General features: G+C 36.2%; 1 protein-coding gene across 1 annotated transcript; it reads right to left on the reverse strand.

Annotated features, from left to right (window-relative positions):
• Positions 1 to 21,231: 21,231 nt before the first annotated feature.
• On the reverse strand, positions 21,232 to 26,549 carry LOC583904 (glycine-rich cell wall structural protein 1). Its single transcript, XM_795159.5, has 2 exons — positions 26,319 to 26,549; positions 21,232 to 22,531 (listed from the first exon to the last, which is right to left on the reverse strand). Exons 1-2 carry the CDS (start codon positions 26,350 to 26,352, stop codon positions 21,900 to 21,902), a joined length of 666 nt encoding a protein of 221 aa, XP_800252.1. The 5' UTR covers positions 26,353 to 26,549; the 3' UTR covers positions 21,232 to 21,899.
• Between the last annotated feature and the right edge of the window lie 286 nt (positions 26,550 to 26,835).

The following is a 26,835-nucleotide window of genomic DNA, read 5'->3' on the forward strand; positions in this document are numbered from 1 at the left end:
ATTCATTTAAAGTTTTTCCTAGTGAAAACAGAAAGCATCTTCTGATTGATTATGAAACGTGTTAAAAAATATATTTTAGTCAATACGCTCAAATAAATGACTTTAGTTTTAAGATCTGTAAATGGACACTGCAAATTACGCAAGGACACAAAGAGGTTAGATCACACTCTGGATAACGCCAATAAAATAAGGAACATCGATTTAATAGATCATTAATCAAGAGTCTTATTACAATCACCAATAGTTAAACTATTAAAAAAAAGTATTCAACGTTTTCGAACAAATTAATTTTAGGCAAAATCGTGACAACTGTTTACATTCATTTATACCTTTTGCGTGAAGTACCTGAAAGTGACTTTAAAATCAAAGAAAACGAGAAAAAAAAAGAGGGAAAAAATGCTAGTGGTTCACTGTCGAGATGAAGCATTATTTGCGTAGCTTTAGAACAAATATTTTTCGATGCTTTTCAGTACATCCTCTGAATGTCAGAAGTCTATGCCTATTAGAAAGTTTCAGGAAATTGCTTGCCCGACGAAAAAACTGTTGTAATTGTTATCATTGTCTCCACTGAGTTTTGCTATCTCAGTTCCAGGGTCCGCCTTCAACATTTCTAACCGATTTCTTGGAATTTAAAACTCTTCATAATGAATAACACTTGTCAGATGTAAAAGCTTTGAAAATGTGAAGCGCAACAGAAGAAACACTTTGACAGTAATCAATACTTGTGTACTTTCTAACCAAAGTTATTCCAGCTTGCGGTCTACACCACTACACCTTCTCAATCTTTTAGTCTGTCAACCGATTCAATTATGAAAGGAACTTGGTAACATTGTTCACATGAGAAAAATTAGCAGTGACTTCAATGCTAGATGTAAAATTAAATATAATCTGATATTTTCAGTAAAATGGACCATTATTAACGATAAAAATTGGGAAAAACTGATCTGATCGATTTCTAAATTCTCCCAACTATGTTATTATTAGTAAATAAAAATGTAGGTGAATGTAAATCGTCACAAAGTAATTAATTGGCTCTATATATCATTCCAAACAATTAAGTGTTGAAAGATGTTTTCAAGCCTGCTGTATGTCTTATTTTCATGGAAAAACGGTTGGGATGACAATTATTTGGGGAAATTAAATAAAATCATAAATATCTTTGTGGTTTGAGAACTTTTTTTCCAGGATTTTTGCATGTTAGAGGGTGAGTACACTAGAAGGAATTTAATAAGTAACATTTCATACAAAAATTAGGCAGTTTTTTCTTCAAACCTTCAACAATGTTACTGGTTCACTTTAAAGTCGTTACAGGCAACGCGATGAAATATTCTACTCATAAAAACAGTCAATATTCCTTGAAACAAACATCATTATTATATATATATATATATATATATATATATATATATATATATATATATATATATATATATATATATATATCATGAATGCTTTTATTTCCAATGGCGACATTGATAATGAAACTTAGAAAAATCAGAGTGCGAACAGGGGCGAACAGTGGCCAAACTAAAACGATACCATGTTTACGCGCAGGCGAGGGCTCATAGCAGGCCTGTGGTTGTAATTGACCGCCTAGCTCGGGCGGAACACCTTCTGAGCTGCCTGCTCGACGCACTGCCTTAATCTTGAAACGTTATATGTTTAATGTTTACTATCAAAAAAACATTTCAAAGGCGTCTAGGCTATTCATCACAAATGGACAGTTGAAGAAAGAAAATTCAAAATCCCTGACATATTTACTTATAAAAACTCACCACAGGTTTGGTGTGAATTCTAACCGTTACATTACGTGTATAAAGTAGACTTCGCAATTTAGTTATAATTAGCTTCTGATGAAAAACTGTAACTTTTATTACCTTGAAATTAATTTCATGGCAGAGAGTAACACGCATTATGTTTTGCTACCACGGACTGTATGCAGTCTTGACAAAATCTCAATTTAATTGAGTTTAGAACGAATCAAGGCGTGTGTGACAAAAGTTATTATGCGTTTCATATCTAAATCAGAAACAATTGCTAATTTTATAGTTGAATTTATGCTTTTGATAAGTAACTAAATATTTGTAAAGCGCTTAGAGACATTTGTATTAAGCGCTATATAAAAATTAAATATTATTATTATTAACTTCAAACTCAAGAATAAGCAAATATGATATTTTTCTAAGGACAATTTTGTAATCGTCTATATCCTCTGTTCAACATTAAATTGTCTTTTACAGATATATCTTCATTATAAACATGCATTGTCAAATCATTTGGTAGTTGTTTTAACAAATGCACCCCTTTTGGCATTTCCTTAGACTTTGAAGTAATAGATAACTATTAATTTATCGTGCCTTTTGGGTGAGATACGCAGGCAAGCAGGTGCAATTGAAATATAAGGAGATGGATTTGATGGCATAATGACATTGGAAGACAAGAAGTTTGAAGGCGTATCAAAATGAAATCAATGCAAGGATCTAAATCAAATCAATGAATCATTGAAGCATTAATCAAATAAATTTCTTTTAAAGGATTTCAAATTTATATTATACATTGTATATACATTATCATGGCTTCGATCAGTATTAAAGTATCGGTCCAAACTTTATATAAAGGGAGATTCTGGCAAGAGTTTTTTTAATAAGAAAAAAATGGTGCTCAGTCTGCCGTGACAGCAATGGTATGTTCATGATTATAGTTGGACGACAAATATATTTATATATTTCTTAACCATGAAATAGAATAGAATAGAATATAATTTTATTGTCTTCTTCCTAAAAGAAGAAACTTTCCTCTTAGGTGATCATACATAAAATTTCACAACTTTTACAAAATATATAATATAAATACAATCATACCCAAAAATCAAATGCATAAAATCAAATATATACAATGTGAAATTATATATGGAGCTATACCAAAGTTGAGAAGAATTTTTATACATATAATTATATGCGAACTTTATGAGGAAGTATGACGTATTACGTCGCTAGATCTACACAATTTCTTAAAGTTACTCTCGAAGTAAGAACAAGCATCTTGTAAACTATTACATAGTACCCAATTACAATATTAACTTGATAGTATGTTGCATCTACAACAATTTATTGAGAGGTATAAACTTTCTCCTTAACAGTGTATTTCTATTTCTATAATTTCATTACTAGAACTATGGAATAACGGCATTAAAACTCTTTTGTGTTTTTATCTCATCATACAAGATATAACAAATAATCTTATACTTTTTGATTATAGATGAAAATAGTCAATGAGTGAAACTATGAGAACCATAAGGGTGTTGTTAAATGCATGCAAACGCATAGATGTTGTGAGATAACGTACTGTCTCTCAGTCTTTGTTGTTAATCCCATTATTATTATAAGAGAGTGAGAGAGAGAGAGAGAGAGAGAGAGAGAGAGAGAGAGAGAGAGAAAGAGAGAGCGAAAATTAGAAAGAGAGAGAAAGATAGAGAGAAAGAGAGAGAGAGAGAGAAAGAGAGAAAGAGAGAGAAAGTGAGAGAGAGATAAACGTAGCAAAATCAAATCTATAATGGCAAATGTTATTATACACGATTAAATTGATAATTGGAACATGTAAAACATAATCAAGATTTTAATATATCTTTATTCTAAACTTAACAACATAAGAATATGGATGTACGATTGAAGGCACATCCTGGTGAATATCTATTGTATGAAATTAAGATTATTAATATCAACTATTATGTAAGAAATCCCCAATTCTTAGCATATCCATTTCTATGGATTAAAAGGAATTGTAATGGGATTAAAAGAGGTATATATTCCTCCCTCATAAAACAATATTGAATATGACATTGTAAAAGTTATACTAATTATGTAGATTCCTATTATTTAATTAGAACGTCTGAAAACAACCAAAGAGAACCCTTTCTCTTTTTTCCCGATTGTTTTTTAAACGAAGATACAAAAATATAATTCATGCAGCATTTCGTCCCCACTGGCACGCTTCATTCAATAATTAAAAAAGAAACGGTTACATTAATTTCAAGAATTCAATTCATGCTCGTTTTGAAAAGAAAACGTGTTTGTCTTACCAGTTGACGACCCTTTTCCTTCCGATCTTGTACACTTCAAATTAAACGAGAGAATCCGGCGAGTGGATGTGAAGAATACGTCTTAACTGCCGAAATCACAAAGTACAATGTAAATTAATCACTGTAATGAACGCATTTGGCTACCACATACCCCTTCTAGCAGTAGCAGCAGCTCGTTGATGTAAATCGCTTTGGCGCTCAAGTCACTACGCGGTCCACCCGTCAAAATAAAAGCAACAAGGCTTGAAAGAACGAAGGATGCGGAATTTGACCACGCCACAGGTTCCCGCCAAAAATGCGCTTCCTTAGCCGTCTGCCTCGCTCAACTCGTCCTTCTCATCTCAATTGGAATAAGTGCAGGGACCATGATTTCTTGCGTTGGTAGCGACATGGAAACGGAACTCACCAGAGAGATAGGGGGAGATGAAGAGTGGGGAATAGGCGATTTTGTTTTTAATTATTACAATCCTCCCCGGTAAGTGGCTCGTTTGTCGTTGGAAAGCGGAGATGATGGGCGACGCTGATTGGTCCAATATAGAGCTAGGGGGTGAGTGCATCGGTGGTGGAGACCAATCACAGAGGTGTGTATATAGGCGTATTTAACAATGCGTGGCTTTTACTGATTTCACATGTGTTTGCTTGTAATAGGAATATAGCGAATTAGTATAATATGAGTGATGTTTATCATTTTCTTGATAATAGGTGTTGTAGGTTTTAAGGAGTAGAGGGAAGAAGCGGTAAAGGACACCCGCATGAACGAAGTAAATGGCTACAAAACAGAAGTGCTCATCAGAGTAATATTGTGTTTCGTTGATAATGAAAGATCTTTAAGATAAGGTAGAGAGAGAGAGAGAGAGAGAGAGAGAAAGAAAAAGAGAGAGAGAGAGAAAGAGAGAGAGATGGAGAGAGTGGTGGAGGGAGACAGAAAGTGTAAGCCCGTCTTTTATTTCGTAAATGATATATGATTACTCTATAGTTGTTGTATTAATGTGAGCGTTTGTTGTTAACCAATGTTATATTTCATTTCAAAATGTGCAGCATTGTTCGTAAACAGGGTTTTATGTGTGATTGTTTCGGTGTTTTTTTTTTCTACTTAAAGATAAGTTTGAAAAATTCCTCTAGTATTAATGTTTTTCCATTGAGCTTTTTTTTTCGTGTCTTGGGTTTATACGACACTTCTGTCTAAAACACTCACCTGTTCAGTGTTCAGTTCAGTTGGAAATGGTAATAAATCAACACATTTCATAACATAATTACATCAACTGATAATTTCTGTCCAATACTGCTTAATCTCTTAATTCCCTTCTTGATTAAATACCTTAAAAATATTCCACTGATAAAGAGATGTCAGGATTTAATCCCGTATACTAACGCAAGATGGATGCGAAGGCGTTTTTATTCCATTTTCTAATCATACCATTTCATACTTTCATTACTTCATGCTCAAAATAATGCAGATCTTACTTGCCTATTTTCATAACAGTTTTGAATAATAATTCATTTGAAAAGATTTTGCCTTTCCATTTGTAGTAATAGTTTGTTAGTTTTTTGTTTGAATTTTATTTCTGCGTTCAATAACGTTATACAAAATAATTTAATATTACAGAAAAATGAAATAAACACATTTTCAGAGATCACAAATTACTTTTAAACACATTAAAAAGTACGCATATGGAAAAATTAACATTTGAAGTTGTGAACGCAAGAGATCGCCGTCCTTAAAAAAAAAAATTAGCAGATGTTTCTGTATTTATTGAAAATCAAATACAAAATATTCAATGAACATTATTAGGATATAATAAAATTGATTTACATAAAATGTGACTACTGAAATACCAAAATGAAAACTTAAAAGTATGGAAGTAAATCTAAGAATCAAGATAAATACAGAGGCCAACTATCATATTAAAGCAAAAAAGCTTGAGTCGATAGCAGCAAGGAAGGGGGGGGGGGGGGCACATGGCGCTGTTATAAGAGTATGTAGGCCAAATAGAAGGACAGCAATGAAATTAGTCTGAACTAAAAATACCCGTTTCCTCATTAAGGTTAAAATGAGTTGAGTTTGTACACAAATTTAATGAGTGTTCCTTACTTCTTCAACATGGAAGCAAACGTTTCTTTACAATTTGACAGTTGTTTGATGGGTAGGTGTCAAGTTAGTTAGACAGTCATTTTTTCTTAGCATATATAATCCATAGTTCTTATCGACGTACTGCCATAACGTATCAGCCAATTAATATACCCACTAATCATTTTAATTAGTCATTAACGGCATAGCTTCGCATAATTGATGTTGGAACTTATGTAAAATTACACGACGCACAGAAATTGTTATACTTGTATAGAGAAAGCTTTACATTTTTAACCAATAAACCTTTTATGACATTTTTCGCAAAACCTATTGGTTTTAGATTTGAGTTTCCAAAAAGGGTACAACATGTTCTACTCCAATTTTGCTTTTAATTTGTCCTCCAATGTGATATTCAAAAAATATGTTTCTATGGGGGGGGGGGGGCGGGGTTAGGTGGGATGGGTGAATTGAGATATTAGCTATTCACTAAAAAAAGAACCCCATTCTCACAAGAACTATAAAAACCTCCTGCTTTCGGGTCCAGTCGATTCAATTTTCAAGGTTGTCTCTGCTCATTCGACTTCATACGCTATCGAATTGAATCCACCCGTACAATCGTCATGATATGTGAATGTTGAATAGTCGCTAGTCATGACACGGGCTCCTTTTCATCTCTACTTTCCGATCCATAAGATGCAAGCTTGTGACTGCGGTGACCCTTCACCAGGTAGCGTAGCGGGAGCCGACTCATTGAGGTGGCACGGTGGGGAGGGGGGGGGGGGGAGGGGGCGTCGGCTTTACTCGGAAAACGAAACACGAATTAAAAAAATACTGATTTGGGGAGGGTGCGAGATGTGGTTACGCGTATTCTTTTCTCGTCCCTCCCCCTTGTCCCTTCCCTTTATCTCTTTACTCATTTTATCTTTCTTTTATTTTTGTTTACCGCTCGATGGGGGGGGGGGGGCGGCACGTGCCCCATGCCCTCTATAGCTTCGCCACTGTTCTCAACGCCCTGGCGCCTTTGCAGTATTGTAGCTGGGATAATTGATTCGACTATCATACGCGTGGACGGACAGACAGACGAAATCCTCTTCTAGTCTGTTTCAGATGACTCTTGAACAAAACGCATCCACGGTTCACAAAATGGACTTGGGCCTTCCACTCGACAGCCGTCTTAAAAATCATTTGCGTAATCATGATAACTCTGTGTGCAAAAAGACAGGTAGATGGATCGACAATCAGGAACTTTACTAGTCTCAGTAACCAGACGTGCTTTATTTTGAGTTTACAGTTCCGGTTTGTGGTTTTCAAGTTTGCGGGTTTCAACAAAGATAAATCACAATCATTTTACCAGAAATACAATTAGACATGGAATAATTAGGAAATCCAACATTGGCATGGATAAAGATAGGAAGGAAGACATACATAGATGGAAGTACAGGTGGATATAAAGATAGATGGAATATGTGGAAGGTAATTATGATTCCGTGCTCTGTACTTAGAATCATAGCAAAACTTATTTGTGATAAACGTGAATACAAAACTCCCCACCTGCATTTTAACAGGGTGAAATTGAATATGGACACTAAATTGTGCCGGGAATTTTCAAACGGATGTTTATGGAACAGGAAAACAAGGGCAAGTTCCAGACACACCAAAATACGAGTCACACGGATTCCGGAAAAAACAACTAAAGATTTATAACTATAACTATAACTATGACTACAACTATATAACTGTGATTATAACTACAAACATAACTATAATCCAAAGGAATCTACATGTAAGTAGAATAAAACAAGATAACCCATATTAGCGTAGCTAAATATACTCTAGATGGGAAAAGATGAAAAACAACGAAGACAAACAAGTTGCAAAGAATATCTTAATGAAGTAGAACGATCGGAGAAGACGTCAAAGAATATTAAGATAAAGAAAAAACAAGACACTGAGCAGCACAACATTTTGAAAAGATGACAACTGATATAAAAACGAGAAAACAATTAATAATAATAATGACGACTAGCGAGGATGGAGAAGAGGTAAATGTATAATTCTAAAAGAGTCACAATGATTACGTTAATGACAATGGCATTATGGACAGATATTGGTTCTTAAAGATGGAAAGCAATGTACCATATAGATGTAACGAATGCTTTTGTGTTGTTGTGATGTTGTAAAGCATGTTTCGCTCGGCGCCTTGCTGTGTGTGAGAAGAAGCATTAGTAGCGAAGCAGACGACACTGCGTGTAGTTATGGGTGATAATTGGCGCGAAACTGTCAATTATATTCTTCTGCGTGGTTACTTTGACGAGACGCGAAACGACGACGCCCGAACGCACGGCGGCGACCGATACGAATTAATGCTGCGTTATGCGTAATAATGATTACCGAATGATAGGAAGAAAAAAAATAATGATAAGAGAGAGGGGAAATAAAGAAATGTTGGAAGATGTCAGAATGGTGGGGAAAAATGAAGAGACAGGGAAACATTATAAAAAAATGAGGAAAGATTGGTCACAGACCTACGTTTATCGTGTTTATGGCATAATTATGCAAGGAAAAAAGAAAAGAAAGTTATCAACAAAATAGTAAACCGTATGTCCACAGGCCTACTCTTCCACAAGCGGAAGTACATACCCCGCGAAAAAGTAGTGTATAACTAGATGTTAACACTTTAAAAACTGCAGTAACCTAGAATTTATTTTTTGCCAGAGAAAAAATAAAAACGGATAACATAACGATGGAGGTTTTTCACATTTTTGTGGTAAAAAAGAATATGTTGAATAATTATGGATGAAAACATATACAGTGCTTTTTAAAGTAAATTTACGGCTGAATGGAGTAAGTACGATACATAATACAGCTAAGGTACACGGAGTAAGCATTTAACTTACACATAATGACAACGCGTTCGTTTAAAGATTCATAGCTATAAAACAGCGACAAAATGTTGTCGGCGGGAAAATAACCTTGTCCCTTTGTTTTGCGATAACTGGAATAAATGGAAAGCAATCTTACAACTTGAGTGATTAACGCCTGCACCCCGGCATGGGCCTACCATGATCCTGGTGAGATTCTAGCTTTATAGAGCATTTTCCCAAGCAAACAATAGAAGATAGAGTCATTATAGATACTCGCAGGGGACCATAGAGCGTAAACGAAGGAGAAAAACCCGTTGATTTGCATCCGAATTGACCCGCGTGGGATCGCATCAATTATCTCACTCTTTTACACAATGCCCGATGGACGATATTATCTGGTTTAAACATATCGGCGCTGAAGTGAGTAAAGGCGAGAGGTAGATATAGAATTAAGACGGGCGCAAATAGTATTTAGAAATGATTTCTCCCCTAAGGCGATTGATTAAGAGAATGCAATTGAAACAAAAACAAGAAAACTAGAAAACAATGTTTAAATATGAAACCGGCTTCATTACTCATTGTGTCCTCAGTGTAAGGTTGTACGTAGAGGTGGCCGGTGATAGAATTCATAATTAAGTCGTTACATAATTTTAAAAAAAAACACCAACTATATTACATACAAATTTAACATATTGAATCTTGACTTTCATGTTAAATATTAATGGCAAATAGATTTTTATTTTTCGTCTTCTGTTGATGATGATGATAATGATGATGATGATGATGATGATGGTGGTGGTGATGATGATGATGATGATGATGATGGTGATGGTGATAGTGGTGGTGATGATGATGATGGTGATGATGACGATGGTGATAGTGGTGATGGTGGTGATGATGATAGTGGTGGTGATGACGATGGTGATGATGGTGATGACGATGATGGTGGAAGTGATGTCAATGATGGTGATGATGATGATGGTGACGATGGTGAGGATGATGATATGATAACGTTCATGATGTTAATGATGGTGATGATGGTGATTATGTTAATTATGATGATGGTGATGATAATGATGACGATAAAATGATATCACCACAGAACCACACTCCCTAAACACACATCAACTAATAAAAATTCCCGTGTATTACAAGCTAATTCACATCATAAGCGCGAAAAGAAAGAGCACGATGCATAAGGCGAAGATCGAGTCACAGATGGGTGGCTGACTTCACGATGATGGATCGGTACGCCCCGGGCTATCAGTCGGCTAGCCTCGGCGCCCAAACCTCCCATCGTCAGAGGGTTACAACAATCAAAGCTCTTTGAATAAATTCCCAATTAAAGTAATAACATGAAGCTACAGTTATAACAATCGCTTATGAATACCTAATGGTCTCCCTCTTGTAATCCATCTATGTCTCTCCCTAATCCAACTCCTCTCTTAATGAATTTAATCAAATGGGCCTACAATCGGGATTAGCTTTTCCTTTCATATTTTCTTAAAACGTCCGGATATGACTCTGAATATCATACTTAGAATGATGATAATCTTTATGTAGCATTTGGTCGATATCCCTTTAGCATTACAGCCGCCATTGTGAGAGATTAGCTGACATTTCAACGTATACGTATATACTACCCATTTACATAAACTCGCGCGGGGGTAGGGACAGATTCTTAGCCGAAATGGAATTAACCGGACTCTTTTGAAGGGGTAATAATGTCATGCATGGATTAAATTGTTCACTAAACTAATGGATTTCAGTGAGCCCTAATCTCGAAAAATCTAAACAACAAACTGGATGGCTTTGTGAAATGCCTACGCAAGAGCGAAAGCCATCCTTAATCTTAGTTTCTTTTAAAACAAATTGTCACGACGTAAATAATGAAATCAACGGAGGGTTCGTCAATTTAGGTAAATTATGAGGAGGATAATATTCGTAAAGATCAAAATTGGTAGCCCATTATAGGATTTTATTTCATGCATTATATATTTTTTAACAAAACACGGATCTGGATGAGAAGGAGTAATCATGATAAGGAGACTCTGCAAATCATCTCATTCCATTTTTCATATTTTGATTTCGGTAGTTAAATTTTTATCGCTATTCTTTTGTCACGTTACACATAATTTAATTCTGTGATTGCTTGTTATAGGTATGTTTTTTGTTCGGTCTTTTCCCTTCTTTTTTCTTTGTCTGAACCCCTTTCAATAACAGCTATTAGCTGACAATGGGCAATCCACGGGTTGTGAATAAATAAATAAATAAATCAAAATATATCAAACCGTATCTTTAAGTGATACATAAAATAAATCTGTCATTAAAAAAAAATTATCAAAATCCGTCAGACCAGTCTGCAGTATTTGGAAGAATATAGTAATAATGGCAGCAAATAATGATGTATAAGAAGTAATTTCGATATATTGGTTTATTATGTTTCATGTCTTTTTTTATGTTTATGGGCCCAGTCCAAAAAGAAACAAATTTTCCTATTCATTAGCTTCCCGGAATTTGGCGTAATAATGTCATTCCATATAAAGATCAATTATTACAGATATGCTATTCAAATTATTAATAACACAAATTTCACGACACGAAATAAAGTGATGAGATAGACACATTCCTTTTGAATTAGAAGTGCAAACTTAGAGAAACAATGTTGGCCCTTCTTATCCGAAAGTTCATGAAATTAATCAAATTATAAAATGTGTTTGTGTAGTGGTGCTAGGTAGAGTCCATTAAATCCACTGAAAATCATTTTGTGTAATAGCAGATAATCAATGATATCAACACATGCAAGTAGTCTTCTTTAAACGTCACTTTTATGAAGTTTCCTTGAAAAACAAGAAGACATAGGAAACAATTAAAAGTACGGTGAAACATATTCTTCAAGGCAATATTAGGGAGATTACAAAACGCTATTAATATCAATTATCCTAAGATGTGAAAACAGCATAGCAAGCAATGTCATATGTGCCCTGGGGTTATATCAGCATGCTTATAACATCTAGACCTGCATTACCATATTAATCTACTTCAGAATATCCAAGGTATTGCCAAGAGGTATTAAGAGTTAATTGTTCGTTCGTTGCACATCTTAAGAGAGATGATTTTTAAGGAGAGCGTGTGGCATGTTCACATAAGCCAATTTTTTCGGCGCGTATAGGGTGCCATAGCCATGCCAGCGTAGACTGGTGAGCGCAATCGGTATATCACACAAAGCAGAGTGAGTTTTCATGATGTGCAGGGGTTCACGACGTTCAAACATGGGTAGATATTGCCATGTGTTAACGGAGCTTTAAACGGTACACCTTACACCCATTGCAATTATACAAACTCTACTCAAGATGGAAAGAGACAGAAATTAAGTCTGAGAATATGATGAAGGCATGGTTGAGGAGAGACTCGGGGGAGAGAGATGGAATGAGAGAGAGAGAGAGAGAGAGAGAGAGAGAGAGAGAGAGAGAGAGAGAGGGGAAGGGAGAGAGGAAGAGAGGGGGAGAGAAAGAGCTGGAGAGAGTGGGGAAAAGAAATTAAGAGAGAGTGAAAGAGAGAAAGAGAGGGAGAAAGAGATATAGAGATATAACATATATATATACATAATATATATATATATATATAGAGAGAGAGAGAGAGAGAGAGAGGGGAAAAAAAAGGGGGGGGGCTGGAATGGGAGAAACGGTGAAAATATCAGTTAACTCATGAACTTTGATGCCGTTTTGGCTCTTAACAGATGATTAATAATATTAAAGGGAGAAGGGTTAAAAACAAACAAACAAAAACAAATACAGATAAATAAATAGAGGGGACTGAGAAAGAGAAGGAGAGACAGACAGATAGCCAGACAAACACACACACACACCCGCACGCACGCACGCACATACACACAATTATACAGAGAGAGAGAGAGAGAGAGAGAGAGAGAGAGAAGAGGGGAAAAAGGGGGAGTGACGGAAAAAATAGATAAAAAAGAAAGAGAGAGAAAGATATCATGACAATTACATACGGTTGATTGCCTGAATTGCCCTGGTATATCGCTATCAAGTATGGGATATTCTTTCTTCGGGTGGTAAAATACTCCCAATCCGATCGATTCCAGATTTCTCTCCTAATATTTCTCTCCTTACATGTCATATTTTTTCCTGTTTGCCTGGATTAGGACTTTTTTCCCATTAAGGTTCAAGTGCTGAGTTTCAATTTAAAGAGGTGGCTTTGGAATAGAGAGTCTCAAATATCAGTGGGTAACAGATGACACGTGTTCCCTAAACGACTGACATACACGGTAGTTAGGACTTTGACAGCGTTAAAGGACATCATATCCCTCTTTTCTGGTCAGCCGCCTCGGTTTTTAAGTGCATTTCAATTGTTCGCTTTAGTTAGTTGCTTTTACTATTCCCCAAACGGGCTAAATATCTCCCTATCGCTGTCAACACAATTTTTTCCTTCTAATTATTTTTTTTCTTTCATTTTTCTTTTCTTTTCTTTTCTTTTCTCTCTCATATAAGGTTTTTGAAATCATTCTTATTTCCATTATTCGCAATGTTAAACATTTACTTTTGTCGCCCCCTTGTGGAAGGAAGCCTTTCTTATTTCCTCTTATTCTCACTTCTCCCCCCCCCCCCCCCCATTTTTATAGATCTTTCTCATCATGATTTCTTCACACTTTTCGCAGTGTATTAAGTGGGGCTCAACAAATGGTGTATATTATCCAAAAATCAATTGCTAAATTGATTTTGCATGGCTTTATTGTGTTGGTGATTAGCAATTGCACATTGGCACACATTTATTCTCGATTACGATTGATTTTTTAGATCAGGGAGTTTGAAATACATTTTTTGTGGGTTTGGTTGTTATGTCTTTTGAAATACCAACGATTAGAACAGACACAACAGAAAAATCCTGACGTCATTCCATTTAGAATGTAATCGTTTTAAGAACAAGACGTTCAATATTATACTAAATGAAAAAAGAAAAGAAAGAAATAGAAGTTGATCATGTTGATGGGAAAAAGATACAATGTATACTCGCCAACAAGAAGAAACATGCCTTGTCAAATAGTGTGATTAAAAAAAAAGAATATTGCTACAGAATATGATTACCATATAAACATGTGTTAGTACGGGCCAAATGTACTAATTAGTCTATGATGACAAGTCATGTTTTTTTTAAAAACATTTTGCAAATCGTTTAATTTCTTTTCCTTTTGCTGCATTTCTTACATTGTATATTTTTTCGCCTTTCACTGTCATGTGTATTCATGTAATACTAATAGCCTAGACTTTACTGTTCCTTTTCACATGCTTTCTAAAATGAATGATAAAGTATGTGATTTAAAAAAAAAACAATGACGATTTAAGCTACCGTCTTCGTTTTAAATGAATTTACATGTACAAATCAATTAAATTATTGAATCAATTCAACAATTAAACTGAAAATGAAAACTTGTTAGACGTTCCTTTAAGTCGTCGGCCGTTCGCCGGAAAACGAAGAGGTTTCGTCAAGTATTGTTTAGATAAGGACTTCCTCTTTACAATTCTGAAGAGCGAATAACTTCCGCGACGTTCAGAGAAGGCCTGAGGTGGCAACATTATTTGCTAGCACGGGTAAAGCGGTAGCTGAAACATAATCATCCTCACCCTCATCATCATCTTCATCATTCTTGCTTCAAAGATGATGATCTTAACCGAATTCGTTCCCCCTTTTTTTCGTCCATTCCCCCGGGAGAGAGAGAGGGGTAGAAGCAGCGGCAGAAGCAGTCCACCTCTCCCGACAGCGCCGGGGTACTTTATTACATGTAATCGCTGCGGAACCGTCTTGAACGTTCGTTCACAAAATTGCAATTTAACGAAGGTATAAACAGTAGTAAACATTGATATTCGTGCAGCAGAATGCTTAAAGTCTGTTGATATTCTAAGTGTTTCCGAGCATGTACAACCGCAATGGAGAGCTAACAAAATATGGTATTATTTATTTTAATGTATAGCCTAAGTCATAAACCACAGGATTTCAATTCAACTGATCGGCATCACAGAGCGAGGATAGTAATTCATATATTTCAATCGTTCAGATCAAGAAATATCTGAATAAAGAAAAAATCTCGAAAGATTATGTAAAAAGCAATAACATTTTCACATCTTCCCCCGATAGTTAAAATGATGGCCTTCCTTGACTATACTACGTGGCAACGTGTTGGCCTTGCTCTGTCTCGTCCCCCGCGAAAGCTTCGGCTGATATTTCTAATGCAACTCGCTGATTGTATATAGGGATGATTTTATTGTGTCTGCTGACAGGGGAGGAAGGAAGAGAGGCTGACAGGGATTGGAAGATGGAAGGAGGGAAAGAGGGAGAGGAAGAGGAAGAGAAAGAAAGAAAAAGAAAAGAGAAAGAGAAAGAGAAAGAGAAAGAGAAAGAGAAAGAGAAAGAGAGGGGCAAGGAAATATAGAGTGGAAAGGAAAGAGAGAGAGAGAGGGGGAAGGAGAGAGAGAGAGAGAGAGAGAGAGAGAGAGAGAGAAAGAGAAAGAAAAAGAGAATGGCGATACGGAGAAAGAAAGAGAGGATTGTAGAGAAAGCTATATAGAAAGGGTAGGGAGAGAGAAAGACAGAGAGAGAGAAAGAGAAAAAAAGAGAAAGAGACAGAAAAAGAGAATGGCGATAGGGAGAAAGAAAGAGTGGATGGTAGAGAAAGTTATATAGAAGGGGGTAGGAAGAGAGAAAGACAGAGAGAGAGAGAGAGAGAGAGAGAGCAATAAAGAGAGAAAGGGAGAGAGAAAGGGAGAGAGGGGTATAAGATCCCGATGGATATGGGCTGACAGGCTGTGGGTTTAATCGCATCTTCGAACTCGCTTTAATTATCGCATCTATCCTCACTCCCATCCCCGCTGAGGATACAATGATTGGAGTATGAGAGATTGCGAGAAAGGAAAGAAAGTAAGGAGAAAAAAAACGGATATTCCTTCCTCCGTCAAGCTAGCGAGATATAGTGTGATCCAGCCGACCGACGACCGGGGCGAGACGGGCGCAATGTCCGTGTAAAAGCTCGCTAATTGCACCGCTTGCTTGCTATTAATACAGGTAACGTTATATCCGTTGGGAATTCACAAACCCTCCTGGCCAATCCGACTCTTGACGTTAAACGCACACCGATAAATGATTCCTGATTTCTCAAGTCTCGTGTTCGTCTGTCTCTGTCTTTCTCTCGCTGCCTCTGCTTTTCTATCTTTAAAAAAAAAAATCTTTTTAAGGCATTTTTGTTCTTCGATTTTCACAATTTTGGAAACAATATCGTACATATCTGAAGGTTTATAGGAGACTAAAGACACAAAATAATTACCGATATTTTACAAAATATATCATCCCTTTTTATCTTTTCTCACAATTATGCTTTAGTACTTTGTACGCTTAAGTAAGCCTTCATTAATTTCAAATTAAAACTACGATATTACCTAGCAAATAAACAAAGTTTTTTATTGACGAAACACAAAGAATTTTTTAAAGAAATGTTAATAATAATAATACTTTGTCTTTTTTGTATTATATTAAAATGTAAATTGATGTAAATATATATGAAATGTGAAATATGTGAAATAAAACACCTCGGTAAGAGGACAAGAAAAAAAAAGTAAGCCTACATAATTGTTTTGTTTACATTATATCAAAACAAATATTTAAAAAAAAAAATCAAATCAAATTCCGCATTATCATTTGTAACACTCTTCCTCTCTTTTTCCAATATGGATCCATGAATCCACTGTTTAAATGTTGTTTATTGTCATTTTTGATCGAATGATTAGATAATAATAATAATAATACAGACATTTATAACGCGCAACATAATCCACACAGAGCGTGCTCAAGGCGCTTACAATGAGCTACATAATATACTTAGATACAATTTTGCTTACATTGCATTATACATGGTTAAAATAAGATGATATTAGTTAAAGTTGGCCATTAACTCACATGCACAATAATAATCATATTGAGAAATCACATTCCATGTTCACTAGTCATTCTCAGTGCAATAGCTTACTGAGCAATAATATTTGAAGAACGTGTCTTTTATCAAAGTGTCAGATTACTATTTTGTTATCTATATACTTTTAAAGAATATGCTTCACGATTACAAATCAATCGCAAAATCATTTTTGTTCCAAACCATCTTTTGTAATAATTTGGCTAAGTGGGGACTTTAAATATAGAACTTAAGAATTCACTTTCTTTTCTCCCTTATTTCCGTTATTTGTCTCTTATTCGTATTTCATAGCCTTTACCCTTTTTTTGTTTTTACTCTTCTTTCTTTCTTTTTTAAAATGTATTTCTTGATTTCCATCTTTAATGTCTTTTACAAATTCTGAAACTGTTCCACTTTAATTTACTCTACTCTCTCTCTCTCTCTTCCTTTTTTTCCCTTCTCTCTCTCTCTCTCTCTCTCTTTTTGTGTCTTTTCTCTCCATTTCCCCTTCTCCCTCTCCTTTTTTCTCTTCTCTGTCTCTCTGTCTCTCTCGCTACCCCCTCTCTCTCTCTCTCTCTCTCTCTCTCTCTCTCTCTCTCTCTGTGTCTCTCGCTCTCTCTACCTTTCTTTCTGACTTCCCCGACTGCAATCTTGTGCATTTGCTTCCGCTCGCTCTCATACTGTTGCATTTTGTTTATTCTATAATATTTACTGACTGATCAAGACAGTGAGCTCTTCTTGTATCCTCTCTCAGCGGCGCTCCCGCTCTCTCTCTCTCTCTTTCTCTTCTAATCCATATGCCTGTCTCTGTCCCTCTTTAAGTTTTGCCCACTTTTCATCTTTTTTTTTTTCGCTCTGGACACGTGATCCTACCGGTACATCATCATCCCACCATCAGCGTCATCCCACCATCAGCATCAGCATCACCATCCCTCCCATCCTCCTCCTAGGGTGTAATAACAACATCCCTCATCTCCCTGGTGGTTTGGGTTGGCTCTTCCTCACATCAAACGCCACCAGTAGATTAATAGACAGAAAAAACTAAAACAAAGATAAAGAGAAAGAGAGAGAGAGGGAGGGAGGGAGTGAAAGAAGAAGAAGAAGGGAAAAACAGACCACGAAAAACAAAATGCGAAGAATCACTCTATTTGAGCCAATTACCCAAACATTTTAGTCAACTTTCGACGATTCGTTGTCGTCACCTATGGGAGTAGTCATTAGCGTGTCGGGTTACTCTGACTTGCGTAGCTGATACTGTGGGTAGTGTGTTGTGTAGATGGACGGAGGAGAGATGAGAAAGCCGCTGCGGCAGCCCGCTGGAGATCGCGAGACAGCCAAATCAGTAAAACTATATCCCAAGTAATAAACAATCGATCTAGCCCGTTAGGTGATTAATAATAGACAGAAATGAGAGTCGTTAAGTCATTGCAGTCTTCTGCTGATTCAGTCACCAAGTCAAGACGGTCAAAATGGGCCGGGAACGCACCCGCTTAAAACTCGATAATTCGCTGTAATGGGCGGGATGGACGACCATATACTGCCGCGATGACAGACGGCTAAACGGGCCCTCTATAAATTCATTTCACGTATGAAGTCTTTCTCTGAATCTCCCGCAACTTTTGTCGCGATTAATCTCGCATACTGTGCTTTTATCATACTGATTAGTAAAACATAAGAACGATAAGTTCATTTGTTAGAGATCGTTACTTTGATTTATACAAAAAATATCTCATAAATGTTTACCCTAAAGTTCTAAGTTCTGTATTATACTGATAATATATGATAATGATGATAGATGGGCTACTGGCAGCGATGATGATAATGATGGTGATGATAATGATCATGATAATCATGATGAAGACGATGATGAACATTTCATATTAGATGGTGTAGAGCGGTAGAAGACTATAAATGACAGAGATAAAAATATTGTGACTATATTAAAGATGAAATCAATATTTCTTCCCTTAAAACAGATTCTAACAAAATAGATTAATATTTTAATCGAGAACATGGAATCTAGATATAATTCTATGCTCATCAGGTGTAAAAATTGGAAATTGGCTAGTTGTGTTTTTGGATGTTTTGAAATAAAAAGGAATAAATTCAAACCCCTAATGATTTCCTTAATTTGTATAATATCATAATGAAATAATTAAAACCCAAACCTTACTTATGAAGGATTTTGTTTTAATGTTAACATTTCGTGTGCATTTTTTTAAATGATAATAACGTTGTATATAACTTCATCTTGATGATTGGGAACAAATCCCAACATAAGAAGAGACAGTAACACGATAGTTGAGGGGTATAGGGCGTTAGTTATGTTATGGAACCGGGAGGATCTGGGTTCGAAACCGTAGTTAGTGCATTAATCATGTTAATGCCTTTCTGTACGGTATACTCAGCCACTAAATGATAATCATGCACATTATAGATGCGCACTCTCCTGCCTGTCACCATCGATGTTAATGTGATTGCTCCGATTGATTTAAAAAAAAAAAATTATTAAAGCACTCCTCTCCTTTACAAATATTATCAATATGAGAAAATTAAAAGGTTTGATTTTCAGCTTCTAAAACAACCACTAAATGATATTATTTATATTATAGATGCTCCTGCCTTTGATCATCGTAGTAGTTCTGTTGATGTGATTGCTCTGATTGATTACAACAAAAAAAGAAAAAAAAAGAAAATCAATTATAAAAGCTCTCCTATCGTTACAAATATTATGAATATGAGAAAATTAACTCATTCGATTTCCAGCTTCTTTAAAATCATGAGGTAACATTACGGTCCCTAAAAAGGCGGCTTGGGTGAGGGCGGCAATGGGGTGGCAATATGGTTCAATGGAAAGATCGAAAGAGGGAACTACAACAAATTTATCTTGTGACGAAATATTCCTTGGAATTCTACCTCTTCAACTCCTCTAAGCTTGCACTTGTAAAGATGGACGCGGGAGGGGAGGGGCAGGGGGGGGGGGTGAAGAGAGCCAACATTTAAACCCTTATATTTAAAAATCCTGGATCCGCCACTGTCCAAGTACAAGGAACCCGTACTACCTACCAATTTGATGTCCTCGCAACCCTAATGGAACGCGATGACACGGCAGGACTCATCAACGATGGTGTTTAAAGACGATCGACTCAGCGATCATACCGCTTTGTTTACATGATACACAGCTACTCAAGACAGTGAAGATGGCTTTTTAAATGAGATATTGAAAGGAGTTACCACTTGTCATGTTATGTTTCATATTATTTGAATGAATGAAATGGAATAATGGAATGGTTGAAAGAGTGATGCAGGTGTTATGAGAGGTTTCATGTACTTTTTTTGAAAATCAGCTAGTGAATAGTAAGTCATTATGAGATATTGTTAACCCTTCTCCTCCTTTAAAACTATCGTTTTAAAATTTCCCCTGTATTTTATCACTCGATTTGATATTGTCTTGATAGCGGAGTATTTTGCACTCCAACTTTTTCAAAGACACATTTTAAAGAAGTCGCTCTTTCCGTCTCATTATAGGCCCTCTTCACATTTCGTTATGTGTTTATGTCTGTCTCTGTCTGTATGTATGTCTCTCTTTCCCTCTTTATCTGTCTTCTCTCCATCCCCCCTCTCTCTCTCTCTCTCTCTCTTTCTCCTCCCCTCTCTCCTCCCCTCTATCTCTCTCTTTCTCCTCCTCGCTCTCTCTCTCTCTCTCTCTCTCTGAGAACAGGATTGTTTGATTATAATAATCTGTGTCCTGCATTAATATGCACTCTGAAAGACTGTGATATGGATTCTTCCTTATTCAATTGGAAACGGTTTTTCAACCCACCTATTTTTCTTTTTAATCTCATCATAATTCCTATTACTTGCGACAGCGTAGTCCTGTTTTCTAATATCTTATCAACGCAATAATTGCAATTTGTCAATTTAAATTCATCCCATGCCCTAAAAATTCAATGAGCGTGCCCTATAAAACTGAACTTTAATGCCTTTTTTCTTTCATGTTTCCTGCTTAATACAAGTCCTTTACATAGTTTGAATAGCATAATAATGATTTGAAATAATGTTGATCATTTTTGTGTAGCTGATCTTTGCAATGGGCCTACTATTCGCTCTACGCCATAGTAAGATACAAGAAATATAACACGACCAGTGGTGTATTCTCTACATAGAAGGGTCTGGGAATTAAGAACCGATTAAATACTCTACACATGAAACAGGCATGCAACACAATATCATGAATAACGAAAACAGCGACGCTCAAGTATTTTCTTAAGAAAGAATAATCGGGTTCATGAAGTCATATGCTTACACAATAACAATAATCACCCAATATGTATTTATTCAACTCATATATCATACGACGGATTATATTTCAAAAATATACAAAGAGGTCATACCAAACGACCGATGAATACACTATAGCTTGTCGTATATGAATAAAACGTAAAAGCGGTTCGTAGAAAAAGTAGATTTGGTCCATAGTTGGAAGTTGAATGGAAGCATTACGTTAATGAAGTTATTGCAATCAATTGTTTTACTGTCTTCTGGTTGATGAAGACAAAGCAAGCAATAAAGTACAACGACCTTCCGCTCCCCGTCTTTATCTCGGATCATTTAGAACATGACAGTCCTGGAAGATGAGAGGGCGCTATACTACTTTGAGACAGTTGAAGAACAGGTGACGAGCCGACCAGCAGGCAGGTTGATAAACGATGGCGTCCTAATTAGGCTGAAAGCATTTAATGTTCATTAACTATCTTTTCCTTTTCTTCTGAAACCGCGTGCTAAAAATGAGTAATCGTGAAGATAGGCTTGCGCATGAGCAGGCTTACATATAAATGGCAATGACGTAACAATGTTCAGGCTATCTATGATGAATGTTCGTACAAAAATCAGAGTCAAGATTGTCCTGTGTGTGTGGGTGACACATGGCTAGTTTAAACTCTGCATTTGGTTGGTTCGCCTCTGTTTTCGGATGATGACGACGGCAATGGTAGCTGCGCCGACGACCAGGCCAATGGTTGCAATCGCGATTCCGACACCACGTCCCTTGGATGAGCGTTGAGCGTTGAGCATACCTGGGTCATTATCGAACATGTCGTTTTGGTCGAAACCGGGGTTGCCGACGAAACCGCCCATGCCGCCCATGCCTCCGTAGCCTCCGTAGTTTGCACCAGGGTTACCGTAACCGGCGCCCATACCGCCACCCATACCGCCGCCCATACCGCCGCCCATGCCGCCGAAGTTACCGAAGCCCATGCTACCGCCACCCATGGATCCGTATGCCTCGCCGCTGTCGTCGCTACCGGATGATCCGCCCGCTGCTTGTTGACCGGCTGCCTGGCCAGCCGCGGCGGCAGCCATGGCGAAGATATCGAAGTCAGCTGCATCCGGGGAGTCGACCATGTCTGGTGAGTCTGGGGTATCACCAAACTCATTGACATCACCGCCGAACTGGTTGCCCATGGCGTCGGGTGTGTCGAATTGATCGTTCTGGCCGTCTCCGTAGGTACCGAAGTTGCCGAAGTTCTCGAAGGGGGCAGCCTGGAAAGAGGCTAGGCAAGCTGTAAAATAAGGAAAGAAAGAGTGAAAATAAATTGTCAGTTACGAAAAGCGAATAATATGAAGAAACAGTCTTTAAATAGTTTGAAATCTTAATTATAGAAAACATTATGAACAAAAAAAAAACATCATAGAGAGCATCAAATACACACAGTGAAGAAGAGATGGAGAAGAAAATCACAATTGTAAAAATACAGCATATTATAACAAAGGCAAAAACTAAATTTAGGCCTGTTCAGTCTACAAAACACACAGAAAACAGACCATAACATAAAAAATTAAAAAAAATAACAAACAAATAAATTGACAAACCAGCACGCAAATAAACACATACAGAACACACACAAATTCAGCAATGCTAATAAAGACAAGGGGATTTCTTGTAAAATTACAACAAAAAAGTACATGACTATTCAAATGGTCTTCCTCTTCGATTTCAATAGAGATTCAGTAAATTGCCGCTAGATGGCGCATGACTGTAAATGCGAAATAAAAAATTGACTAGCTAATCTCAACGAATTTCCTAAACATCCTCAAGGCAGTAAATGATATTACGTTGCAGTCTTTTCTTATCGGTGTCTGAGTCTTGCAGCCAATATTATTTTATGGTCAAGTCATGTCATCTCCAGGAAATGAAATATTTGTTTGTTTGTTGTTGCCACTATCAACCGTACCAGCTGGATTTTGTTCTATTGGCTTGTTAGAACTCTTGTGAGTAATGTGCCGCGGGATTCCATATCCTCAAACTGCTGGCGAACAGAGCAACAAGACCATTAAGCTCTGTAATTATTAGAATCTCTGTCCAGTAGTGCCGTGTTTGTGCCATGGAATTCGATCGACCAAATCAATATGATTCATAATATATATATATGCAATATTTTTTCCCGTACCATGAGAGTAATTTTAATAGTTTCATACTATTAATTAAATGTAATGTTAACTGTTATTGTATAATTGTTTTAAATGGGGGCACGCTACAAGAGTCCTATCTCGCACCCCGGGGCAACGTGTCTGACACGGCCGGTTGTAGCAACTACTCCGAAGATCAAGATTACATTAATCATGATCTAAGGAGACACAAACGAACAAGCTGGATTTTAAATATCCTTTTCAATGGAGTTGGATATACTTGAACATCAATGAACAACATTCATTGAATCGACATTAAGTGCGCACTTAAAGTCTTAACTTAACTAACTAAAAATTTAATTTTGGTAATGCTTATCTTTATTGTGTTTACATGACATATTTTACAAAGAAGATCACTGAATTTAGGAAGGGTTAGAATAAAACACCATGATAGCTGTTTACTTACTTGCAAGATGAACATTATTCTAGCAAAATCCAAAATATTCGACGTTAATTTAAGTGCTATTTTATTTGGAATGGATGATTCATTATATTCATCATATTGAGTCATGTAAATCTGTCAGAGCCAAAATTAAACTAGCTCTTTTATAAAATGACGAATTACATATTTTTTTCAGGGTTTTATGCCTTCGTCATATTTTGCACGTGACACTATCACATTTTCTGTCAGGATTCAGCCTTCAAAATCGAATGCATCCCCCTAAAGAAGGTGATGACAAGCATACGAAAGCCTTCTTTAAGTTTACTGAAGTTTAAACAAGCTTAGGAGAGTTTCCTTTCAGAAGCAGTTAGGTCACGTTTACTCATGGACCTACTACTGTGAATCAACGATTGGCGATTATCCTAACTGTGCATTATTCATTTGATAGTGCTTTATTGTCAACCGTTGTGCAAATGACATTAGTGAGGGCCTAATGTAAATTAAAAAAAGTCATAAATGGAACTCATAAAACTGAAAAATTATGGAAATTAAAGTTATAGACACACTTGATTGATTAGACAGGAAAATCTTATGAATTACTCATTTTGCAAATATTGGTGGTTAAAACAAAACAAACAGATAAAAGGAGCGTTTCTATTCCATAAAATGAGATTTTTCTTTCCTTCTTACATACCTATATGTCTTTTTTATACGAATGCATCTTCTTGTGTATATTTAAAAAAAGACGAAAAATTTGTAATCTTTATGTGGTTATAAACTAAATTATTGTCATTGAAGAATCCTTCACAAAGTTTATCCTATAGCTGAGTAGACGTATCTTAAAATTAAAAAAAAAACCGTCGGCAAAAAAGATGTCTTTAAAGCCTCTTATTTTATCTTGACTATTTTATTTTATAGAAAGTCACATGGTTTCATGATTTCATTCTTATATCTTTCTTGGAAATGAAAAACAGAAGAGAATTTATATTCATGCTACTCGATTAAAAAGGACGATGTTACTCAATGGACTAAATGGACTGAAAGAAAATGAAATAGCACTCTAATTGACCTAGTGTCACAGACTTACAGTAGACAAGTTAAATCATATTTCATATTCTAAGTCGCAGAAAAAACTGGTGACTTGTTGAATCACGCTTTGCCCGTTTAACAGCTGTGTCATTCCTTGGTTTTTCCGGCCAGAATTCCCCTGGCTAATCCGTATTTACCAACCGCGAGACTGGAGAATGAATTAAGTTTCCTTCTTGATTAAGACTGTGAATTAAGTCTGTGACAAATCGGTCATCCAAAACCAGAATTCCTTAAGATATTTCCATCAACAGCGCTCCACGGATTCGAGAAATATGTTATCGCCTACCCACAGAATTAAAATTAGATTAACATGCTCATTATACGTCTACAACATGAATGTTAATGAATTGATTTTCGTTTGGGCTCAGGAGCTTTGAACCTATCCTCTCTCGAGTTGTCATTAAGATGCCTTAATCCAAGTCTTCAGGATTAACTAATCACCACGCCCGACTTTTAAGATTAGTTGATATTAAGACCGATTTTATTCGAATTGACTGTCTGCTCCCCCTAATGCTCCCGATCTACACTAATTCATTTTCTTGGTTTCAGATGATTAGTTAACAGTAATTTGTAATTTATCAATCTCAATATTTCAAGCGTGGGTCATACAAGAAGACACACAAGATGAAGTAAACTTTGCCTCGATGTAATTTACAAAATGAATATAGGAATTTCAATGACATAGATTAATGTAAGAATAAAATGGAAAATCACATAATTAAAAAGACTCTTTGGGGGGAAATATATAAATGCACATTGTTTTCAATCTCGTGATTTTTACGATACAGTTCACACAGTAATGTGAAGGCATTCACTCAGTCCCCATTCGCACTTGCACATGCATTTCACTGCACCCACTTGATCAATTTCGCGTGTACAATTATATAATTTAAGAGTTTGCCGCTATTCTCTCGAGGCCGCCATCGATTTCAAGCTTACCGATAATGATGGCGGTCTCCTGAGTTCTCTGTAATTTATCTTTTTTCATTGAAATTATATATTTGTGTTTGTATGCATCTTATTTAATGTACTTAAAAATGTATAACTATGTAAAATTAAGAAATATTTGTTAATTTATGTATATGATTATGTTCTATTTAGAAAATGCAGAAATAAAAAATAAAACCAAAAACAAACAAACAATGTATATTTTTTAAATAGGAGGGAGCACAAAACATGGAATTTAAAGCATGTGATTGGAACACCATGAATATAACAAAAAAAAACAAGTAATACCAAGAACATCATTCATGATACCCAGAATAAAGCAAATCATAATCATGATATAATTGAAGAAAACAAAAACATTTTGAAACGTCATCAGTTCGATTTGACCTTACAAGTAAACTTCAACAATGAGTAATTATTTAAAAAAAAGATAAATGAAAATAGTAAGATCATTTACTCACCCATCAAGACACATGAGAACAGGAATTGCTGCATTTTGATCGGATTTTGTAGTTTCCAAGTTTGGAAGAAGAGATCAAATCAAAAAGTTTTCCACCTAAGTCCACAAAGGATAGGTTACAAAGGAATAAAGTTCCCAAACTATTGAAGAGGAAGACGAAAGAAGATGAGTTCCAGAATCAACCAAGGCACGAACTGAGCTTTTTGACGGAGGGATTAAGGTTTTTATACCGCGTCAATCGAGGCTAAAGTTTTCACCTCTTCTCCACGAGCTAGACCCCATCCCCCGAAATATTTGCCCCCTTCCTCCCCCTCTCTCTCTCTTCCACACTCTCTCTCTCTCGTTCTTCATCTCTCTCTCTATATATCCTATTTCCCTCTCTGTCTCTCTAAGTTTATGATTAGTCACCGTATGATGAAGGGAATCAGAGGCACATCCGTTGCTATAGGGGGCCTTCCGAGAGAGGGGTAACAGGTTACCTCTCTTTGTGCCCTCCCCCTAATCTACTTTTAAAAACA

This window comes from Strongylocentrotus purpuratus, unplaced genomic scaffold (assembly GCF_000002235.5).
Source record: "Strongylocentrotus purpuratus isolate Spur 01 unplaced genomic scaffold, Spur_5.0 spur5_scaffold_9, whole genome shotgun sequence".
Lineage (NCBI taxonomy): Eukaryota > Metazoa > Echinodermata > Echinoidea > Camarodonta > Strongylocentrotidae > Strongylocentrotus > Strongylocentrotus purpuratus.

Coding starts and splice junctions, on each gene's coding strand:
- LOC583904 (XM_795159.5), bottom strand. CDS start 26,352: ATGCAGCAATTCCTGTTCTCATGTGTCTTGATGG. Junction 22,532..26,318: donor GTTCTCATGTGTCTTGATGG/GTGAGTAAATGA, acceptor CTTATTTTACAG/CTTGCCTAGCCTCTTTCCAG.